Genomic DNA, 19900 nt, shown 5'->3' on the forward strand with positions numbered 1-19900 from the left:
ATTTTGGCTGCTGAAGAACGTGATGAATAAACTCACAATAAGTTGACCGTGGTGATTTTCCATCATCAGAAAAATTATAAATATGCAAGATAGAAAATGGAGTTTTTTAAATGTATTTATCATTGATTTATGCAGGGAGATCTTTTTCTCCGTCTGATGTGACACAATAATATGAATCAGTATTTTGATTATGTCACAGATGAGACATCTTTTGTAAGGTCTCCTTGCATGAATAAGGGATGAAGACATTACAAATCCAGCCAGCAGCTTTTTAAAGCCAGTCTCGACGATATTTAATGATAATGGAAATGAACCACAATCAATTTATTGTGCGTGTTTTTTTTTTATCACTCCCATTACAATCCTATTTGTATGACATGTAAGTCACCAACATATTGTAAGATCACGCCTGGGGCAAAATGGAGAAAATCACATATCACAGTATTTTTGCAGCAGTATTGTAGTTTTAGCTGGTTGGATAATTGTTAATCCTAATTCTAATAATCTGGATGATCCATGAATCCAACGACACACATCATCCATCTTTTAGAAGCCTCGGTGTCGGACACACTAAAGGTCAGCTGATGGTGATCCTCAGGGGATCAGGACAAGTGGAAGTTGTCATTCTGCTCCTGCTTGACCCAGACTAGACCGCCGTCACGGCAACAACATTCTTCCCTAGAATAACAGTTTAAGGGGGAATTATTATTATTATGAATTAAACTCTTGCCTTGTGTTCTTGTCAGTTTCCCAGAGCCTCAGCCAGCCGACCACCTCTTCGGTCACAGCGAGGAGGAAAGCGTGCTGAGCTCAGAGGGCCAAAGGTCACCGGCCGTCACCGTCCGAGCCCGTACGCCGAGCCCTCCGCTCTCCCCCCCGTCTCACACACAAGTCCAGGACAAAAGCCAAACACCCAAACTGTTCTCCCCCAGCAAGCTCAGCTTCAGCGTAAGAACGTTTCCGTGTTGTAGTTCAAAGGTTCAACAGGATAATAAACATAATAAGAAATAAACGGCATCTGCAGTATTCTCTTATTATACTACTATATTATACTTAGGAGTCTGTTTATAGCTATTGTATTGTTTCTGAATGCGTTTTTCTGCAGCGTTCACAACAACTGAATGATTGATTAGAAGCTTTAATATGTATTTGTAATAAATCTCCACCCAGATGTTTTATCCCGTAAGACGTTTACATTTTTAACTACAGAAATATAACATTGTGTTATGTGTTGTCTAAATGAGCAGCATGTGGGATTAAAGAAGTGTATGAATAAGTAAATGCATGTTGTCCCCCTCCCAGTCCTCCCAGTCCTCCCAGTCAGGAGACACCATGAACCTGCCGGACCTGCCTTCCTTCCCTCCCAGTGCCTTCAACTACGCACGGCCGAGGCACTTCATCCAATCACAGCCCAGCTTTCAGGCGCCCAGCTATGAGAGTGTTCTGAGGGAGGCCCAGGAGAACCAGACCAGTTCCCACCAGAACCTCAACAGTCCAGCTGCCACGGAGACGCCGAGTCATGCAAAGATGACTCAGGCTTTTTCAAACACCAAGTCCTCGTCACAGACCCAGTTCCAGTCACTCAGCCTCAGTCAGAACCAGACCCAGTCTGTCGCCCAGACCCAGATCCAGATCCAGACCCAGACCCAGATCCAGATCCAGGCCAACGGCACAAGCAAGTCCTCCTCCTCCTCATCAAGTCTCAGCTCTCCAATTTCCACCCCGGCCTCCTCCGCTGCCGCTGCACCTCCTCCTCACCCCTCTGCTACACCTCCTAACCCCTCCGCTGCACCTCCTCCTCACCCCTCCACTGCCCCATCTCACCCCTCCGCTGCACCTCCTCCTCACCCCTCTGCTACACCTCCTAACCCCTCCGCTGCACCTCCTCCTCACCCCTCCACTGCCCCATCTCACCCCTCCGCTGCACCTCCTCCTCACCCCTCTGCTACACCTCCTAACCCCTCCGCTGCACCTTCTCCTCATCCCTCCACCACCCGTCCTCATCCCTTCACCACCCCTCCTCACCCCGTCACCACCGCCTCCTCGTCCTCCCTCCCCCGCACCACCATGCGCTCCACCATCACCCTCACCCCCAGCATCCCCAGCGCCACCGGCCTCGGCAGCGCCACCCTGCCTGCCAATCAGGACGCCATGTCGGCGCCCGCTGCTTTCCTCTGCTCCGTGCTGCCCTCCAAGTCCGCCTTCTCCCCTTTCTCCTCCTCCAAGCTGTCTCCCAACTCCAGCCTCCCCCAGTCTCACCCCTCCCGCTCCGCCTCCAGCCCCTTCCTCGCAATGGGCCCCCCCCCTTCTCCTTCCTCCTTCCATCAGCAGCCTCTCCCAGTGTCACCTTCCCACCCTCACTCCCCCACCTCCCCCCCCGCCTCCTCTCTGCCCCAGCACATCACTCCCAACGGTCAGAACAGAGTTGCTCCTGCCGTCGTCTCGTTGCCTGCCGGCTACAAAGGACCCGCCCAGCATGTGAGTCAGAGTGCAAGCTTCCTTTCAGCTCCTTTAATCATTCTTTAATAAATAAAAGACACTCAGACCCTGTTTTCCACCAGACTGAACCATGTTCTCATGTTTGCCTCTGATTGGATGAATACTTGCTATGACCTTTCACCTCCTGGGAATGAATACCAACATTGAAGAAGTAAAGATTAATGGCTAAATGTCTAAATCCATGTGACTTCATAACACCTGGATGATTGAGAAGAACCTTCAAAGAGAAGGAAGCCTGGTTCTTTAGCGTGTATTTGTCCTCTCATGAGTGAAGTTGATTATACTAGTGGTTGATGTCGTTCCTCCCCAGCCTTCCCAAGCCCGTCCTGAAGAAGTCCGTAGCCCCTCGGCCTTCATCCTCCCGCTCCACCGACGAAGACATCCAGGGCTCCAAAGACGCCCTGATCCAGGACCTGGAGAAGAAGCTGCGCTCCAAGGAGGCCAGGAGGAGGAACAGCCAGGTGTGAACGAATAAAAAGAAACAACAACACTCCATCCTATACCACATACACACTGTGTGTGTGTTTTAAATGTGACAAAGTGCATCATTACAGTAGTTTACAATCTAACATCTTAACTGTCCAACAGAAACTGTCCTATGAGGAGCGAATGGCTCGCAGGCTGCTGGGTCCCGACAACATGTCGGACCAAGACGGGCTCTCAGAATCCCACCTGGACCAGGTACGACACAGACCTGCTCATTCAGAGAGTGGACATCACCACTATTACACAAATCACACCAAAGGTGGAGTGAATGTACGCCTCCCGTAGGCTGGTTCACCACAGCTAGAGGACCAGAATAAAGTATTGATCTGTGATTTAATATCAATAACCAGATGAAAAGGCTGCTGAAATAACTCCATCATGATGGTGATCAGTAAAAAGTGCTGAGTCATGCTTTGTTAGGTCTGTCTGCAAGACCACAAGATAACTACTGTTAAAACGCTGGTTTTCTGAATGGAGTCTGGTTGATGGTGCTAGGCTACGCTAACATTGTAGCTGCTCCATCAACACTCCAAATAAGGTCATCTAGACATAAATACAGCAGAGACCTTGTTGTTTGGTAAATGTTGTGTGTTTCAGATTGTACTGATGTGTGTTACTGGTGTGTGTTACTGGTGTGTGTTACTGATGTGTGTTACTGGTGTGTGTTACTGGTGTGTGTGTTACTGCTGTGTGTTACTGGTGAGTGTGTTACTGACCCTCATCAGCTTCCATTGAAGTCCAAACATCATTACGTTTGGGTCTGAATGGCTGCACAGGGAGGCAGTTTCCCTGTCGGGGCCTCCTGGTGTGTGTGTGTGTGTGTGTGTGTGTGTGTGTGTGTGTGTGTGTGTGTGTGTGTGTGTGTGTGTGTGTGTGTGTGTGTGTGTGTGTGTGTGTGTGTGTGTGTGTGTGTGTGTGTAGGGGGGGGTTGTTCTGTCTAAAAAGCCTCTGCCCCTCACAGGGCTTTGCACCATCTATTCTCTCCCCTTTCACATACAACAAACACACATACACTCTCTCTCACTCACACACACTCACATACTCTCTCTCTCTCTCTCTCACACACACACACACACACACACACACACACACACACACACACACATTTGTCAGTGGCTATTTCTTGCCTCCTTTCTGAGAATGAGGACAACAGAACTACTGTGTTAGAACACACACAGACACACACACACACACACACAGACACACACACACACAGACACACACAAGGCACACACACACACACACACACACACAGACACACACACACACACACACACACAGACACACACAAGGCACACACACACACACACACACACACACACAGACACACACACAGACACACAGACACACACACACACACACACACACACACACAGACACACACACACACACACGCAGACACACACAAGGCACACACACACACACACACACACACACACACACAGACACACACACACACACACACACACAGACACACACACACACACACACACGCAGACACACACAAGGCACACACACACACACACACAGACACACACACACACACACACACACACACACAGACACACACACACAGACACACACACAGACACACAGACACACACACAGACACACACACACACACAGACACACAGACACACAGGCAGACTGGAATGGTTGAACCTGCGATCACCTCTCTGCTGATCTTTGTGTTGCAGCCAGATTCACCAGAAGGAAGACACACCGGAGGACTCTGGTAAATACCATCATCAGTTATCATGATAACAAGCCAACCGGCCTTTTCCAAGTCACTTGTGACTCATTCATGAAATTATCCCGATAATGGAAACAACTTGTTTTTGTTTCGACCAGTGATAAAATATGACGGAGTATCAGGACCTGTAGCAAAAAAGATATAAAAACCAGAGCCGAGAGAGGGGGCGATATTCAGGGGGAATCAGTGACAAATGTGTGAGTTTATAAATATATATAGCCGATATAAACACCCAATGTTTGCCGTTGCTATGACAACAAGTGAAAGCTACCGCTAGCATCTTAGCCCAACCGGCCCGATCGATAAACACCCATAAGATGCCAGTTTGTCCTCATATGAATAAGCATCACCATCATCACCCTAAGGACCTTAACGAGGTGATGTCACACGTTGGGATGATTCATTAGAACATGAATACGTACATTCATGGGACGTTAGCTGAAAAATAAATTCTTGGATTAATGGAAAAAAGTAATTGTTTAGTCGATTAATCATAAGAATAATCGCTAGATTAATAATTTGAAAAATAATACCGCCCTCTCATGGCTCAATTTTTATTATTTTTTTCTACAGTGGCCCAAATACGCCGTCACAGATAAAATCTTACATCCAATACAATAATAATTCCTCTCCGCCCCTGCAGGGGGCGACGCCACTCTGGGACCGATGAGAGGGGGAACGAGGGCTCAGCCATCCAGGAGAAGTGTTACGCTCCTCGCTTCCTGCAGGTCCCTGCTGACCTCACCGTGGAGGAGGGTCGCTTCTGCAGGATCGACTTCAAGGTGACACACACACACACACAAAGATAAATACACCGAGCCGTTGTACAAGGTCGTAACTCCTCCCAATGGCGCCCCCAGGTGGGAGGCCTCCCCACGCCAGACGTGTGCTGGTACCTGGACGGGAAGGCCATCAGGCCCGACGACTACCACAAGATGCTGGTGTGTGAGAAAGGCATGCACTCGTTCATCATCGAGATCGTGACGGTGCACCACGCCGGCGTCTACGAGTGCGTGGCCAAGAACCGAGCGGGCGAGGGCAGATTCAGCATGAGGCTGGACGTGTTGGGTAAAGATCGGATCCACATGGTGGATCAACACATGTTCTACTGTGCCAGGTCGTAGGACACTTTCCAACATACGATACGAAGACTTTTTACTTTTCTGACATACAATGACTTTTTTACTTTTCTGACATACGATGACTTTTTTACTTTTCTGACATATGATGACTTTTTTACTTTTTACAACATACGATGACTTTTTTTTACTTTTTACAACATACGATGACTTTTTTTTACTTTTTTGACATACGATGACTTTAAAAAAAAAATATTTCAACATATGCTGTTACTTTTTGACATACAATTACTTTTTTTAAATATTACTTTTTTACTTTTTTCGACATAACTTTTTTTTACCTTTTTCGACATATGATGACTTTTTGACAGACAATGATTTTTCTTACTTTTTCCGACATGATTACTTTTTTTTTACTTTTTTGACATACAATGACTTTTTTACTTTTCTGACATACGATGACTTTTTTACTTTTTACAACATACGATGACTTTTTTTTACTTTTTATGACATACGATTACTTTTTTTTACTTTTTATGACATACGATGACTTTTTTGACATACAATGACTTTTTTACTTTTCTGACATACGATGACTTTTTTACTTTTTACAACATACGATGACTTTTTTTACTTTTTACGACATACAATGACTTTTTTACTTTTTACAACATACGATGACTTTTTTAATTTTTACAACATACGATGACTTTTTTTTTTACGACATACGATGACTTTTTTACTTTTCTGACATACGATGACTTTTTTACTTTTTACAACATACGATGACTTTTTTTACTTTTTACGACATACGATGACTTTGACATACGATGACTTTTTTACTTTTTTGACATACAATGACTTTTTTTACTTTTCTGACATACAATGACTTTTTTACTTTTTACAACATACGATGACTTTTTTACTTTTTACAACATACGATTACTTTTTTTTACTTTTTATGACATACGATGACTTTTTTGACATACAATGACTTTTTTACTTTTCTGACATACGATGACTTTTTTACTTTTTACAACATACGATGACTTTTTTTACTTTTTACGACATACAATGACTTTTTTACTTTTTACAACATACGATGACTTTTTTAATTTTTACAACATACGATGACTTTTTTTTTTACGACATACGATGACTTTTTTACTTTTCTGACATACGATGACTTTTTTACTTTTTACAACATACGATGACTTTTTTTTACTTTTTATGACATACGATTACTTTTTTTTACTTTTTATGACATACGATGACTTTTTTGACATACAATGACTTTTTTACTTTTCTGACATACGATGACTTTTTTACTTTTTACAACATACGATGACTTTTTTTACTTTTTACGACATACAATGACTTTTTTACTTTTTACAACATACGATGACTTTTTTCATTTTTACAACATACGATGACTTTTTTTTTTACGACATACGATGACTTTTTTACTTTTCTGACATACGATGACTTTTTTACTTTTTACAACATACGATGACTTTTTTTACTTTTTACGACATACGATGACTTTGACATACGATGACTTTTTTACTTTTTTGACATACAATGACTTTTTTTACTTTTCTGACATACAATGACTTTTTTACTTTTTACAACATACGATGACTTTTTTACTTTTTACAACATACGATTACTTTTTTTTACTTTTTATGACATACGATGACTTTTTTGACATACAATGACTTTTTTACTTTTCTGACATACGATGACTTTTTTACTTTTTACAACATACGATTACTTTTTTTAACTTTTTATGACATACGATTACTTTTTTGACATACAATGACTTTTTTACTTTTCTGACATACGATGACTTTTTTACTTTTTACAACATACAATGACTTTTTTTACTTTTTACGACATACGATTACTTTTTTACTTTTTACAACATACGATGACTTATTTACTTTTTACAACATACGATGACTTTTTTACTTTTTTGACATACGATGAGTTTAAAAAAAATATATTTCGACATATGCTGTTACTTTTTGACATACAATAACTTTTTTACTTTTTTCAACAACTTTTTTTACCTTTTTCGACATATGATGACTATTTGACAGACAATGATTTTTCTTACTTTTTTGACATACGATGACTTTTTACTTTTTTGACATACAATTACTTTTTTTACTTTCTGACATACGATGACTTTTTTACTTTTTACAACATACGATTACTTTTTTTTAACTTTTTATGACATACGATGACTTTTTTGACATACAATGACTTTTTTACTTTTCTGACATACGATGACTTTTTTACTTTTTACAACATACGATGACTTCTTTTTACTTTTTACGACATACGATGACTTTTTTACTTTTTACAACATACGATGACTTTTTGACTTTTTACAACATACGATTACTTTTTTTACTTTTTAAGACATACGATGACTTGTTTACTTTTCTGACATACGATGACTTTTTTACTTTTTACAACATACGATGACTTTTTTACTTTTTACAACATACGATTACTTTTTTTTACTTTTTAAGACATACGATGACTTGTTTACTTTTCTGACATACGATTACTTTTTTGACATACAATGACTTTTTTACTTTTCTGACATTCTATGACTTTTTTACTTTTTACAACATACAATGACTTTTTTCACTTTTTACGACATACGATTACTTTTTTACTTTTCTGACATACGATGACTTTTTTTAGTTTTTTGACATACAATGACTTTTTTTACTTTTTTGACATACAATGACTTTTTTTTACTTTTTACGGCATACGGTGACTTTTTTACTTTTTACGACATACGATGACTTTTTTTTACTTTTTATAACATACAATGACTTTTTTACTTTTTACAACATACGATTACTTTTTTTCACTTTTGAAGACATACGATGACTTTTTTACTTTTCTGACATACGATGACTTTTTTACTTTTTACAACATACGATTACTTTTTTTTTACTTTTTAAGACATACAATGACTTGTTTACTTTTCTGATATACGATGACTTTTTTACTTTTTACAACATACGATTACTTTTTTTTTACTTTTTATGACATACGATTACTTTTTTGACATACGATTACTTTTTTACTTTTCTGACATACGATGACTTTTTTACTTTTCTGACATACGATGACTTATTTACTTTTTACAACATACGATTACTTTTTTTTACTTTTTACGACATACGATTACTTTTTTGACATACGATGACTTTTTTACTTTTCTGACATACGATGACTTTTTTACTTTTTACAACATACGATTACTTTTTTTACTTTTTACGACATACGATGACTTTTTTACTTTTCTGACATACGATGACTTTTTTACTTTTTACAACATACGATTACTTTTTTTTTAACTTTTTATGACATACGATTACTTTTTTGACATACGATTACTTTTTTACTTTTCTGACATACAATGACTTTTTTACTTTTCTGACATACGATGACTTATTTACTTTTTACAACATACGATGACTTTTTTTTACTTTTTACGACATACGATTACTTTTTTGACATACGATTACTTTTTTACTTTTCTGACATACAATGACTTTTTTTAGTTTTTTGACATACGATGACTTTTTACTTTTTTGACATACAATTACTTTTTTTACGGCATACGGTGACTTTTTACGACAAACAATGACTTTTTAACTTTTCTGACACGATTACTTTTTTACTTTTTACAACATACGATGACTTTTTTACTTTTTACAACATACAATGACTTTTTTTACTTTTTACGACATACGATTACTTTTACTTTTTACAACATACGATGACTTATTTACTTTTTACAACATACGATGACTTCTTTACTTTTTTGACATACGATGACTTTAAAAAAAAAATATTTCGACATATGCTGTTACTTTTTGACATACAATAACTTTTTTACTTTTTTCGACAACTTTTTTTTACCTTTTTCGACATATGATGACTATTTGACAGACAATGATTTTTCGTACTTTTTTGACATACGATGACTTTTTACTTTTTTGACATACAATGACTTTTTTTACTTTCTGACATACGATGACTTTTTTACTTTTTACAACATACGATGACTTTTTTACTTTTTACAACATACGATGACTTTTTTTTACTTTTTAAGACATACAATGACTTTTTTACTTTTCTGACATACGATGACTTTTTTACTTTTCTGACATATGATGACTTTTTTACTTTTTACAACATACGATGACTTTTTTTACTTTTTACGACATACGATGACTTTTTTACTTTTTACGACATACGATGACTTTTTTACTTTTCTGACATACGATGACTTTTTTACTTTTTGACATACAATTACTTTTTTAAAACATTACTTTTTTAAAATATTACTTTTTTTACTTTTTTCGACATATGATGACTTTGACAGACAATGATTTTTCTTACTTTTTTGACATACAATGACTTTTTACTTTTTTGACATACAATTACTTTTTTTTTACTTTTTTCGACATATGATGACTTTGACAGACAATGACTTTTTTTTACTTTTTTGACATACAATGACTTTTTTACTTTTTTGACATACAATGACTTTTTACTTTTTTGACATACGATGACTTTTTAAAAAAAATATTTCGACATATGCTGTTACTTTTTGACATACAATGATTTTTCTTACTTTTTTCGACATGATTAAATTTTTTTACTTTTTTGACATACAACGACTTTTTCCCCCCCTCTCTGCAGCTCAGGAGGCTCTCCGTCCTCCCAGCTTCGTCCAGAAGATGTCTAACTCCAGAGCTCTGGAGGGTGACACCGTGAGGTTAGAGTGCAAAGTGGACGCCTCCCCTCCCCCACAGCTCTTCTGGAAGAAGGACAAAGACATGCTGCGCATTGACCCCAGCAGAATGAGGTGGATCACCTGAAATCCTTCATGCACCCAAACGCCTCCTTAACGAATCTCAGCTCCGTTAGCCTTGAGTTGTTCTTTTTAGGAGATACTGGGTTTTCCCACCAGATCTAGAAGAAGTCTGTCCACTGTAACTGAGTCCAGTGGCCTCGCCCACAAAATATGTAATTACTGTTAACACAGAGAAGGTCTATATATATATATAAACACACACAGTATATATAAAATCAAGGATGTACTAATGCTTGACGTGTGCCATTATTTGTGCTCCGCCTGCATCAGGACTCTTTGTGCTGTTAACTAGTGATGAGATAACTATGTGGGCTTGTCTCTGCTGGTCCAGTCTGTACCAGGACGGTTCAGGCCGGCAGTGCTTGTTGCTGGAGCGGGTGATGAAGTCGGACGCCGGCTGGTACACTCTGTCTGCCATCAACGAGGCCGGCATGTCCACATGCAACGCCAGGCTGGATGTCGGCAGTAAGTCCACCTTTGTGTTTACCTCTCTGTCTGGTTACCATGGCAGCCAGGGCTGTAAAACAGCAGATGGAGAGCGTCCTCTCCACCACAGTGAGTCCACGTCTCCGGCCTGGAACCCACCAAACACCGCGTCATGTGATCGAGGGGAAACTTGATGATGAAGTTGAGTGAGGCTTTGCTCGAGAATCCGGCATTAATCGCCGAGTCAGGTTTCTGCTTGATCACATGACACACCATCTGCTCTGTGGAGAGGGAGCCTTCTGGTGCACATGAGTACGCTACAGACCAGACCAGGACCCAGACAGAGTACAGTAGTTCAGCAGGACCCTGTAGCTTCTACAGGGGTTTTACATTCACAGCTCCAACAGATAAACTGCATTCTTGTCATATCAGAAAACCAGCTGTACATCGTTTCTGGAAGCTGACTCTTCTTCTCTGCCCCCTCGCAGCTCGCGCCGCCCCCCCGCCCATGAAAACGGCGCCCCCTGGCTCCAAGACGTTGAAGCTGCTGTCCTGTCTGAGCCACGTGCCCTCTCTGGCGGTGGAGAGCCCCGCCCACCAGCACACCGCCCCCCTCTACGAGAGTGAGGAGCTGTAGACTACGAGATGTTTGTCACCACTGTGCCTGCCCTCTGTGTGTGGAGGTCTCCATAGACCTGGACACGGTGTGAGAGTCAGACCTGCAGCCAGGTGTAGACCTGGAGCCAGGTGTAGATCTGCAGCCAGGTGTAGACCTGGAGCCAGGTGTAGACCTGCAGCCAGGTGTAGACCTGGAGCCAGGTGTAGACCTGCGGACAACTACAATACTGCAACACAAAATCCCCCCGAGTCCAGAAAACCAACAGGACGTCTCAAACTGCACAAATGGTAAATTATTATTATTATACGCTATTGAAGTCGGCAGGTAGAGGCGCTTTCCTGCTCTCAGGGAGTACAGGACACGCTAGTCTCAGACCTCAGTCCTGCCTTCTAGTCCCAGACATCAGTCCTGCCTTCTAGTCCCAGACCTCAGTCCTGCCTTCTAGTCCCAGACCTCAGTCCTGCCTTCTAGTCCCAGACCTCAGTCCTGCCTTCTAGTCCCAGACCTCAGAGGAGGGTGTGAGTTCTGGTCCCTGTTTCCGGGTGCTGCTGATGTCGTGTGACGCTGCACTCAGAGGAACTCTGTTACTCGCTGCTCAGCTCTCTGCCGTGATGTGGGTTCGGTCTAATATGTGTTTTTAAAGTTGGTTTCTGATATAAAGTGTATAAAGTTAGTAGTTATCAGTGTTGTGTATCATATCACTGAGAGATACAGGCTGCCATGCTGATGCCCCGCCTCCAAGACTGAACACTAAAAACCGATCCGGATTGAAAAGATCCGGTCAGAGCGACTCGGTTTCCACTTGATCGTCTTTATACACTTTACTGGAGGAGGAAACTGCTTTCTTTCTTTAATCTGTGTTCATTTGAAGAGGGGATCAGCACCTGTGGCAGATTTACTAAACTCTCGTCTCTGACCTGAGCCCGATAGAAGAACTGTAGTAGTGTGTGTTTGTGTGTGTTCTCCCAAGTATTGTTTGTTGTGTAAGATCTACATATGAATACGTATGAATGAGGAATAAAGTTACTTGACTTGGTTTTGTCTCCTGCTTTTTTTTTTGTAGTTCAGAGAGAAGGACTCGAGCAAGACCTTGACCCTCAGACCTGCTGTTGGTCTGTGCTGGTCTTCTTTTGGTCATCTACACAACATACTATACAATCTTTATTCACCGTACTAAACTGACTTTTTTCTATCTTGTCGATGTATTTAACTAGGACTTTTGACACAGGCAGCTGTGGCTTAGAGGTAAAGCGGGTTGCCTCTAATCAGAAGGCTGGTGGTTCGATACCTTGCTGCTACCTTGGGTGGACGGTTAACCAGCCTGTATTCACTGTTTTTGTCATTCTGTTAGTGCTGCAAGAAAAAGTCTGAATCCTTCATTCCATACATTCATATAAAGTCACACCACCATCAAATGTCAAATCTCATTTTATTAAAATGAGGAACCAATCAAACTCAAATCAAAGTAAAAAAAAACATGCATAAAACAAACTACAAAAATGTTAACAAGACAAACAAGTCTCCAACTTGTCTAATAAAATTTGCATGCACAAATCAACAAACCACAGATAAGATTAAACATATTATTTTGAGATATAACATCATTGACAAAACAAACGGCTGCAGCAGCAGTGTACATCTGATTGGCTGGTTTTAGCAGGCGAGCTGGTGTTTGGTCAGCCTCTGCAGGACCTGCTGGGCCGCCGCCCACTGAGCCTCCTCCAGCATGGCGGTGCCACTGGCTCCCGGCAAGATCATGACACGTCCTTGGAAGGTCGTGGTTATTCCGGGGATCCGCACCTTGTAGGTGAAGTAGAGGAATCCATCGGGCCCGGCGTGGCTGTAGTAAATCTCATAGAGCGGCTGGCGAACATCCGTCAGCATCACAGCAGATGATGAAGACACCAGGTGGCCCTGGAAGGAGGAGGGGGAGGAGCTGGTGGGAGCCGAGGGTCCTCCCACCGCTCTGCAGAAGCCCAGGGGGCCGGACGGGGGGCGGGCCATGCGAGGGGGCGGGGCAGAGAGCTGGCAGGAGTTCAGGATGTGGCGTGGCGGCTTCAGGGGGGGTGGTGGGAGGGTCTTTGAAGGCTTGTTCAGAGCTACCAGCTCGTCCAGGTTGGGCTTCGAGGCGACCTGCCAGGTGATCGAGATGTTCAACGCGAAGCACTTCTTGAAGGCTGGGGACGAGGAAGCAGAGTGGTTTTCATTCCATTTGTTTTTATCTCTTAACGTTCATTACTTAAGGTTCTCATTAAGCAGAAATATAGATATTTATCTTAAAAAGATGATCTTCAAGGTGGAGATGAAGGTCGAACTACGGATACCAAAGAACGGAAGTGTACAACCTATCGTCAATCAAAGTATTATTTATCATCCCGTCTTCATGAACAAAAGGAAGATAAAAAGGGTCATACGTGAGCGGAAAACAGGGAGGGATGTCAGGATTAAACACATGATGGTAAGATAAACGTAAGGGTTCTCTAAACGACTACGAGACATTTATACGAGAGGCGTATTTCATAAAGTCTTTGCAAGACCAAAATAATGTTCCAAAATAAAATAAAAATATTTAAATATAAAAAACCCAGTGTTTCTTTCAGCTTCGATAATGTTTACTGAGATAATACATCAAGAGAGAAGTAGGACCATTTTCTCATAGACTTCTATACAACCAGAGAGGAGTCGCCCCCTGGTGGCCAGCAGAGAGAAGTAGGACCATTTTCTCATAGACTTCTATACAACCAGAGAGGAGTCGCCCCCTGGTGGCCAGCAGAGAGAAGTAGGACAATTTTCTCATAGACTTCTATACAACCAGAGTGGAGTCGCCCCCTGGTGGCCAGCAGAGAGAAGTAGGACCATTTTCTCATAGACTTCTATACAACCAGAGTGGAGTGGCCCCCTGGTGGCCAGCAGAGAGAAGTAGGAACATTTTCTCATAGACTTCTATACAACCAGAGTGGAGTCGCCCCCTGGTGGCCAGTAGAGAGAAGTAGGACCATTTTCTCATAGACTTCTATACAACCAGAGTGGAGTCGCCCCCTGGTGGCCAGCAGAGAGAACGACAGTTTAAGACACTTACCCTCCACCAGCACCTTCTTGGCCATGGAAGCAGCATGGTGGGAGGAGAAGGCGACGATGGCAGACATCCCCTCGATACCAGGCTCGGCCTTCAGAAACATCTTCTCCACCCCGTCGGCCAGCGAACGCAGCATCTGGGAGCAAACGTGACAAAGATGACACAAACATAAGTTTTCAAACACAACATGATTCAGAGTGTCAGATTTCATCTTCTGGGTTTGTGTTAGCAGCTCCATGATGGGAAGATTACGTTAGAAGAGAGGACGGTGGACAGCACAGGTTCGGGAGGAAAATCTTTACAACTCTAATAAAACTCAATGGAGCTGTTGGTTTTACGTTTGTATTAAATGACTTGCCCTTTCACTAGGGGATGGGATGGGTCAGAGTGATTATATAAAGGCACGGTGGATTTAATACAATAGCTGGAAGGTCGGCACGCCTCAAGATTGGAGAAGCAGATCACAGAAACTAAGCAATATGCTGCTGTGGTGGGGTGTGTGATATATATCAATAATATCTTAATTGTTGTTTTAACGATATGCAAAATGACAATATCGAGTATGTCACTCATTTCGTAAAAAACAATCAAAACAAGAGAGTCCACAAACATGCACTTCATTCCAGACTACTGATGCATCACAACAACCTGCGTTAGCGTCGCTGCTGCATGGCTACGCTGAAAACGAGTGAACCAACAGCACCACACACACTTGTCTGGTTCAGAACCAGCTAGTACAATACAAGGCTTTCACCAGCACATTCATTAGGGATGCAAAATATCCTTATCGATATCAGCTAAATCCTCAAAAAGAGCAGATATTGATTTTTGGTACCTGCAGCAGGTCCTCCTGGCCGGTGGTGGCCGGCAGATCTCCGATACAGAGGTGTCTCTTCTCGGTGCTGCGGCGGACGCTCAGGTGGAAGCCAGGCTCCAGCGTGTAGCCGTGCAGCAGGCGGATGGCTTCGGTGGCGACGCCCGGCGAGCCGTACTTGCCGTAGGCGAAGCCGCGATTCTGGCCGCTGAAGTTCATCATGAGCCGGAACTCCCAGAGCGGCCCGGGGGAGCTGAACAGGGGGATCAACAGATCCTCGTAGGCATCCCGCGGGATCTGGCTGATGAAGATCTCACAGCGGGCTCCTGGGGGGGGGCCGTCCCACCCTGTCGGCACAACGCAGTGGACGTGATCGTGAAACTAGAGATTGAGACCATAAACTCATGTTTACAATGTTTACTGAGATAATACATCAAGAGAGAAGTAGGACCATTTTCTCATAGACTTCTATACAACCAGAGAGGAGTCGCCCCCTGGTGGCCAGCAGAGAGAAGTAGGACCATTTTCTGATAGACTTCTATACAACCAGATAGGAGTCGCCCCCTGGTGGCCAGCAGAGAGAAGTAGGACCATTTTCTCATAGACTTAGATAGGAATCACCCCCTGGTGGCCAGCAGGGAGAATGAGAGTTTAAGACACTAATTCCACTAACGGATCCACAGAAATATAATCCCCAACTATTTTCATTGTCTGTTCATCATCAAAAGTCATTTTTCATGCAGAAATGTCAGAAAATGCTGTTCTATCATATACAGTGCCTTGAAAAAGTATTCATACCCCTTGAACTTTTTCACATTTTGTCACTCTACAACCACAAACTTAAATGTATTTTATTGAGATTTTATGTGATAGACCAACACAAAGTAACACATAATTGTGAAGTGGAACGAAAATGATACATGGTTTACAAAAAAAAAAAAATTAAGCAAATAAAAATCTGAAAAGTGTGGTGTGCATTTGTATTCAGCCCCCTCTACTCTGATACCCCTAAATAAAATGCAGTGCAATCAGTTGCCTTCAGAAGTCACCTAATTAGTTAATAGAGTCCACCTGTGTGTAATTTAGTATCAGTATAAATACAACTGTTCTGTGAAGGCCTCAGTGCTTTGTTAGAGAACACTAGTCAACAAAGAGCATCATGAAGACCAAGGAACTCACCAGACAGGTCAGGGAAAACGTTGTGGAGAAGTTTAAAGCAGGGTTAGGTTATAAAAAAATATCCAAAGCTTTGAACATCTCAAGGAGCACTGTTCAATCCATCATCCAAAAATGGAAGAAGTATGCCACAACTGCTAACCTACCAAGACATGGCCGTCCACCTAAACTGACAGACCGAGCGAGGAGAGCACTGGTGAGAGAAGCTGCCAAGAGGCCCATGGTCACTCTCAAGGAGTTGCAGAAATCCACAGCTCAGGTGGGAGAATCTGTCCACAGGACAACTATAAGTCGTGTACTCCACAAATCTGGCCTTTATGGAAGAGTAGCAAGAAGAAAGCCATTGTTGAAAATCAGACATAAGAAGTCCCGCCACAAGCCATGTTGGGGACACAGCAAACATGTGGAAGAAGGTGCTCTGGTCAGACGAGACCAAAGTTGAACTTTTTGGCCTGAATGCAAAGCGCTATGTGTGGCGGAAAAGTAACACTGCTCATCACCCTGAACACACCATCCCCACTGTGAAACATGGTGGTGGCAGCCTCATGCTGTGGGGATGCTTTTCTTCAGCAGGGACAGGGAAGCTGGTCAGAGTTGATGGGAGGATGGATGGAGCTAAATACAGGGCAATCCTGGAAGAAAACCTGTTGGAGGCTGCAAAAGACTTGAGACTGGGAAGGAGATTCACCTTCCAGCAAGACAATGACCCTAAACATACAGCCAGAGCTACAATGGAATGGTTTAAAACAAAGAATATTCATGTGTTAGAATGGCCCGGTCAAAGTCCAGACCTAAATCCCATTGAGAATCTCTGCAAGACTTGAAAGTTTCTGCTCACAGATGCTCTCCATCCAATCTGGCTGAGCTTGAGCTATTTTGCAAAGAAGAATGGGCAAAAAATTCAGTCTCTAGATGTGCAAAGCTGGTAGAGACATACCCCAAAAGACTTGCAGCTGTAATTGCAGCGAAAGGTGGCTCTACAAAGTATTGACACAGGGGGGCTGAATACAAATGCAGATTTTTATTTGCTTACATTTTTGTAAACCATGTATGATTTTCGTTCCACTTCACAATTATGTGTTACTTTGTGTTGGTCTATCACATAAAATACATTTAAGTTTGTGGTTGTAGAGTGACAAAATGTGAAAAAGTTCAAGGGGTATGAATACTTTTTTCAAGGCACTGTATATGTCATCACATAGAACACACATTTCAAGACCTTTAGTCTAGACCTTTTCAAACCACCACGCTAAAATTAAAGTGTTTTCAAGGATTCCCAGCACCTGTACCAGCCCTGCCGTTTGCTTCTTTTAGTCCTTGTATCCGTGTATCTGTCTGTCTGCTCTGAGCTGCCTGTCTCACCTGCGGGCGGCCCTCCGTACTTCCTCTGGCCGTTGACTTGAGTCAGCGTTGTGTTGGTCTTCTTCCGCCAGGCTTCCAGCGCCTGCACACGCTCCAGATTCAGCACCTGAGGGGGAACACCGTTTCAGCAACGTTTCAGCAACGTCCACAAACCAGACATCATAATGACACCGAGTAAATAAAGACTAATCCAAGGAAGCAAAGTGACGCTGGTTTCCAAACTTATTACATTCTTCTCACGAGTGAATACAGCGAATCTGCAGGAGCCAATAATGGTCTCCACACGAAACCGCCGCCGCCGGATCGGTAACCAGGCCTCTCAGAGCAACACCATATCCATCAGTGCAACTTTAAGAGCGTTTTAGGGAAATAAACATTTAAATGAGACTTCTACTCACATTGTTTCTGTTTAAATGTCATTAAAAACCTCTCAATTCAAGGTACAAGGAAAACAATATTTGACCAACGGTTATTATTGATCAAACAGAATCAGTGTCTAATGTATTAAAGCATACATATTTGTTTTTTATGACATATGATGTAAAGTATTGAGATCATGAGCAACGTACGAGCATTCCTTACGTACACACGAGACTCTGTTAGGAGCTACGAAGAGTCACGAACGTTTTGATGAACGCCAAAACGAACGAGAGTTTACCGACAAACTCCGTCTGCTTACTTCCTGAATGAGACCGGGTCACGTTTAATAGCATTTTACTGAAACGTTTGACTGTCATTAAGAGTTTTATGAGTATTCGGATGATTATCTTTAGCAGGATTATCGTGACGTGGTATTTTCATATCGTCCCATTGCGCAGAGCTACTATTTTTACTTACAAATCGAAAGTAAAATGTGCTCGAGCGACGAGGCCTCTGGAGGGAAACACGCCGAGTTAACCTGTTAAATGCGTAAAACTATTACTTTGTAAATGGTTTCCAGTTTAACCAACGAGGCGTTTAATGCCGTAACGAGCTGCAGGTGGGGCTCTACCGGGAGCAGGGGGGGCAACAACAGCGGAAAAACGACGGTTTCCGCCAAAAAACACGACGAAGTGACTTTAAATCGAACGAACCTGGCAACAATGTAGCCGACAATGTAGCCGAATATGTAGCCGACAATGTAGCGCTACGTAGCGAACTATGCGTGTTGAAAAACAGTTCGGTGGCGGAATCGCAGCGCGCGCGCATCGCCGCCGGAAGCGTCGCGCGGACAGGCCGGTCGCGTTTTAACTTTGTTTCGCGTTTACGAAGTTCAGATAAACACAAACAACGTTACCTGGCTGCGCTTGTTTTCCATCGTCTCCGCCGCTGCTGTTGTCGTCGTCGTCGTCGTCGTGTGCGCGCGGGCGGTCAGTGTCACGAGCCGCACCTGGAGCACGCGATTAGCCAGCGAGGCCGCTTTCACGGTCGGCTCGGAACGTCGGCTACATCCTCGCGACCCGCGGTTTTACCGCGCTTTGTCGACTTACAGGAAGTGGGTCGACCCGAGACTAAAGTAGCCTCGTGCCGGTTTCCCGAGCCCGGTTCCCCTGGTCCGGTTCCCCGAGTCCGGTTCAGTGCGTTTTAACGATACATTACGGAAGACATGCAGCATGAAACAAAACTGCTTTTATTTGTTCATTTATTTTGAATTATTGACATTCATTTTTATTTTACTTTTTTTTTACTTTGACAGTAAAGACACTCAAATACTGTCAT

General features: G+C 42.5%; 2 protein-coding genes across 2 annotated transcripts in view; one reads left to right on the forward strand and one right to left on the reverse strand.

Annotated features, from left to right (window-relative positions):
* Positions 1 to 12824, forward strand: part of myot (myotilin) — a 25255-nt gene extending 12431 nt beyond the window's left edge. Inside the window, 11 exon segments of the mRNA XM_084010419.1 lie at positions 747 to 948; positions 1303 to 2466; positions 2468 to 2478; positions 2810 to 2960; positions 3088 to 3180; positions 4683 to 4720; positions 5382 to 5520; positions 5599 to 5806; positions 10555 to 10720; positions 11061 to 11194; positions 11644 to 12824. Coding sequence (XP_083866545.1) covers positions 747 to 948; positions 1303 to 2466; positions 2468 to 2478; positions 2810 to 2960; positions 3088 to 3180; positions 4683 to 4720; positions 5382 to 5520; positions 5599 to 5806; positions 10555 to 10720; positions 11061 to 11194; positions 11644 to 11792 — 2455 coding nt within the window. The 3' untranslated portion in view covers positions 11793 to 12824.
* A 472-nt stretch (positions 12825 to 13296) lies between these two features.
* On the reverse strand, positions 13297 to 19590 carry dnd1 (DND microRNA-mediated repression inhibitor 1). The gene is made up of 5 exons (XM_084009700.1): positions 19479 to 19590; positions 18203 to 18308; positions 15686 to 16011; positions 14854 to 14986; positions 13297 to 13951 (listed from the first exon to the last, which is right to left on the reverse strand). Exons 1-5 carry the CDS (start codon positions 19497 to 19499, stop codon positions 13428 to 13430), a joined length of 1110 nt encoding a protein of 369 aa, XP_083865826.1. The 5' UTR covers positions 19500 to 19590; the 3' UTR covers positions 13297 to 13427.
* Positions 19591 to 19900: the final 310 nt, after the last annotated feature.

This window comes from Eutrigla gurnardus (assembly GCF_963514095.1).
Source record: "Eutrigla gurnardus genome assembly, chromosome: 5".
In the NCBI taxonomy this organism is placed as follows: Eukaryota; Metazoa; Chordata; class Actinopteri; order Perciformes; family Triglidae; genus Eutrigla; species Eutrigla gurnardus.

Coding starts and splice junctions, on each gene's coding strand:
- dnd1 (XM_084009700.1), bottom strand. CDS start 19,499: ATGGAAAACAAGCGCAGCCAG. Junction 18,309..19,478: donor TGGAAAACAAGCGCAGCCAG/GTAACGTTGTTT, acceptor GTTCCCCCTCAG/GTGCTGAATCTGGAGCGTGT. Junction 16,012..18,202: donor GTACGGAGGGCCGCCCGCAG/GTGAGACAGGCA, acceptor TTGTGCCGACAG/GGTGGGACGGCCCCCCCCCA.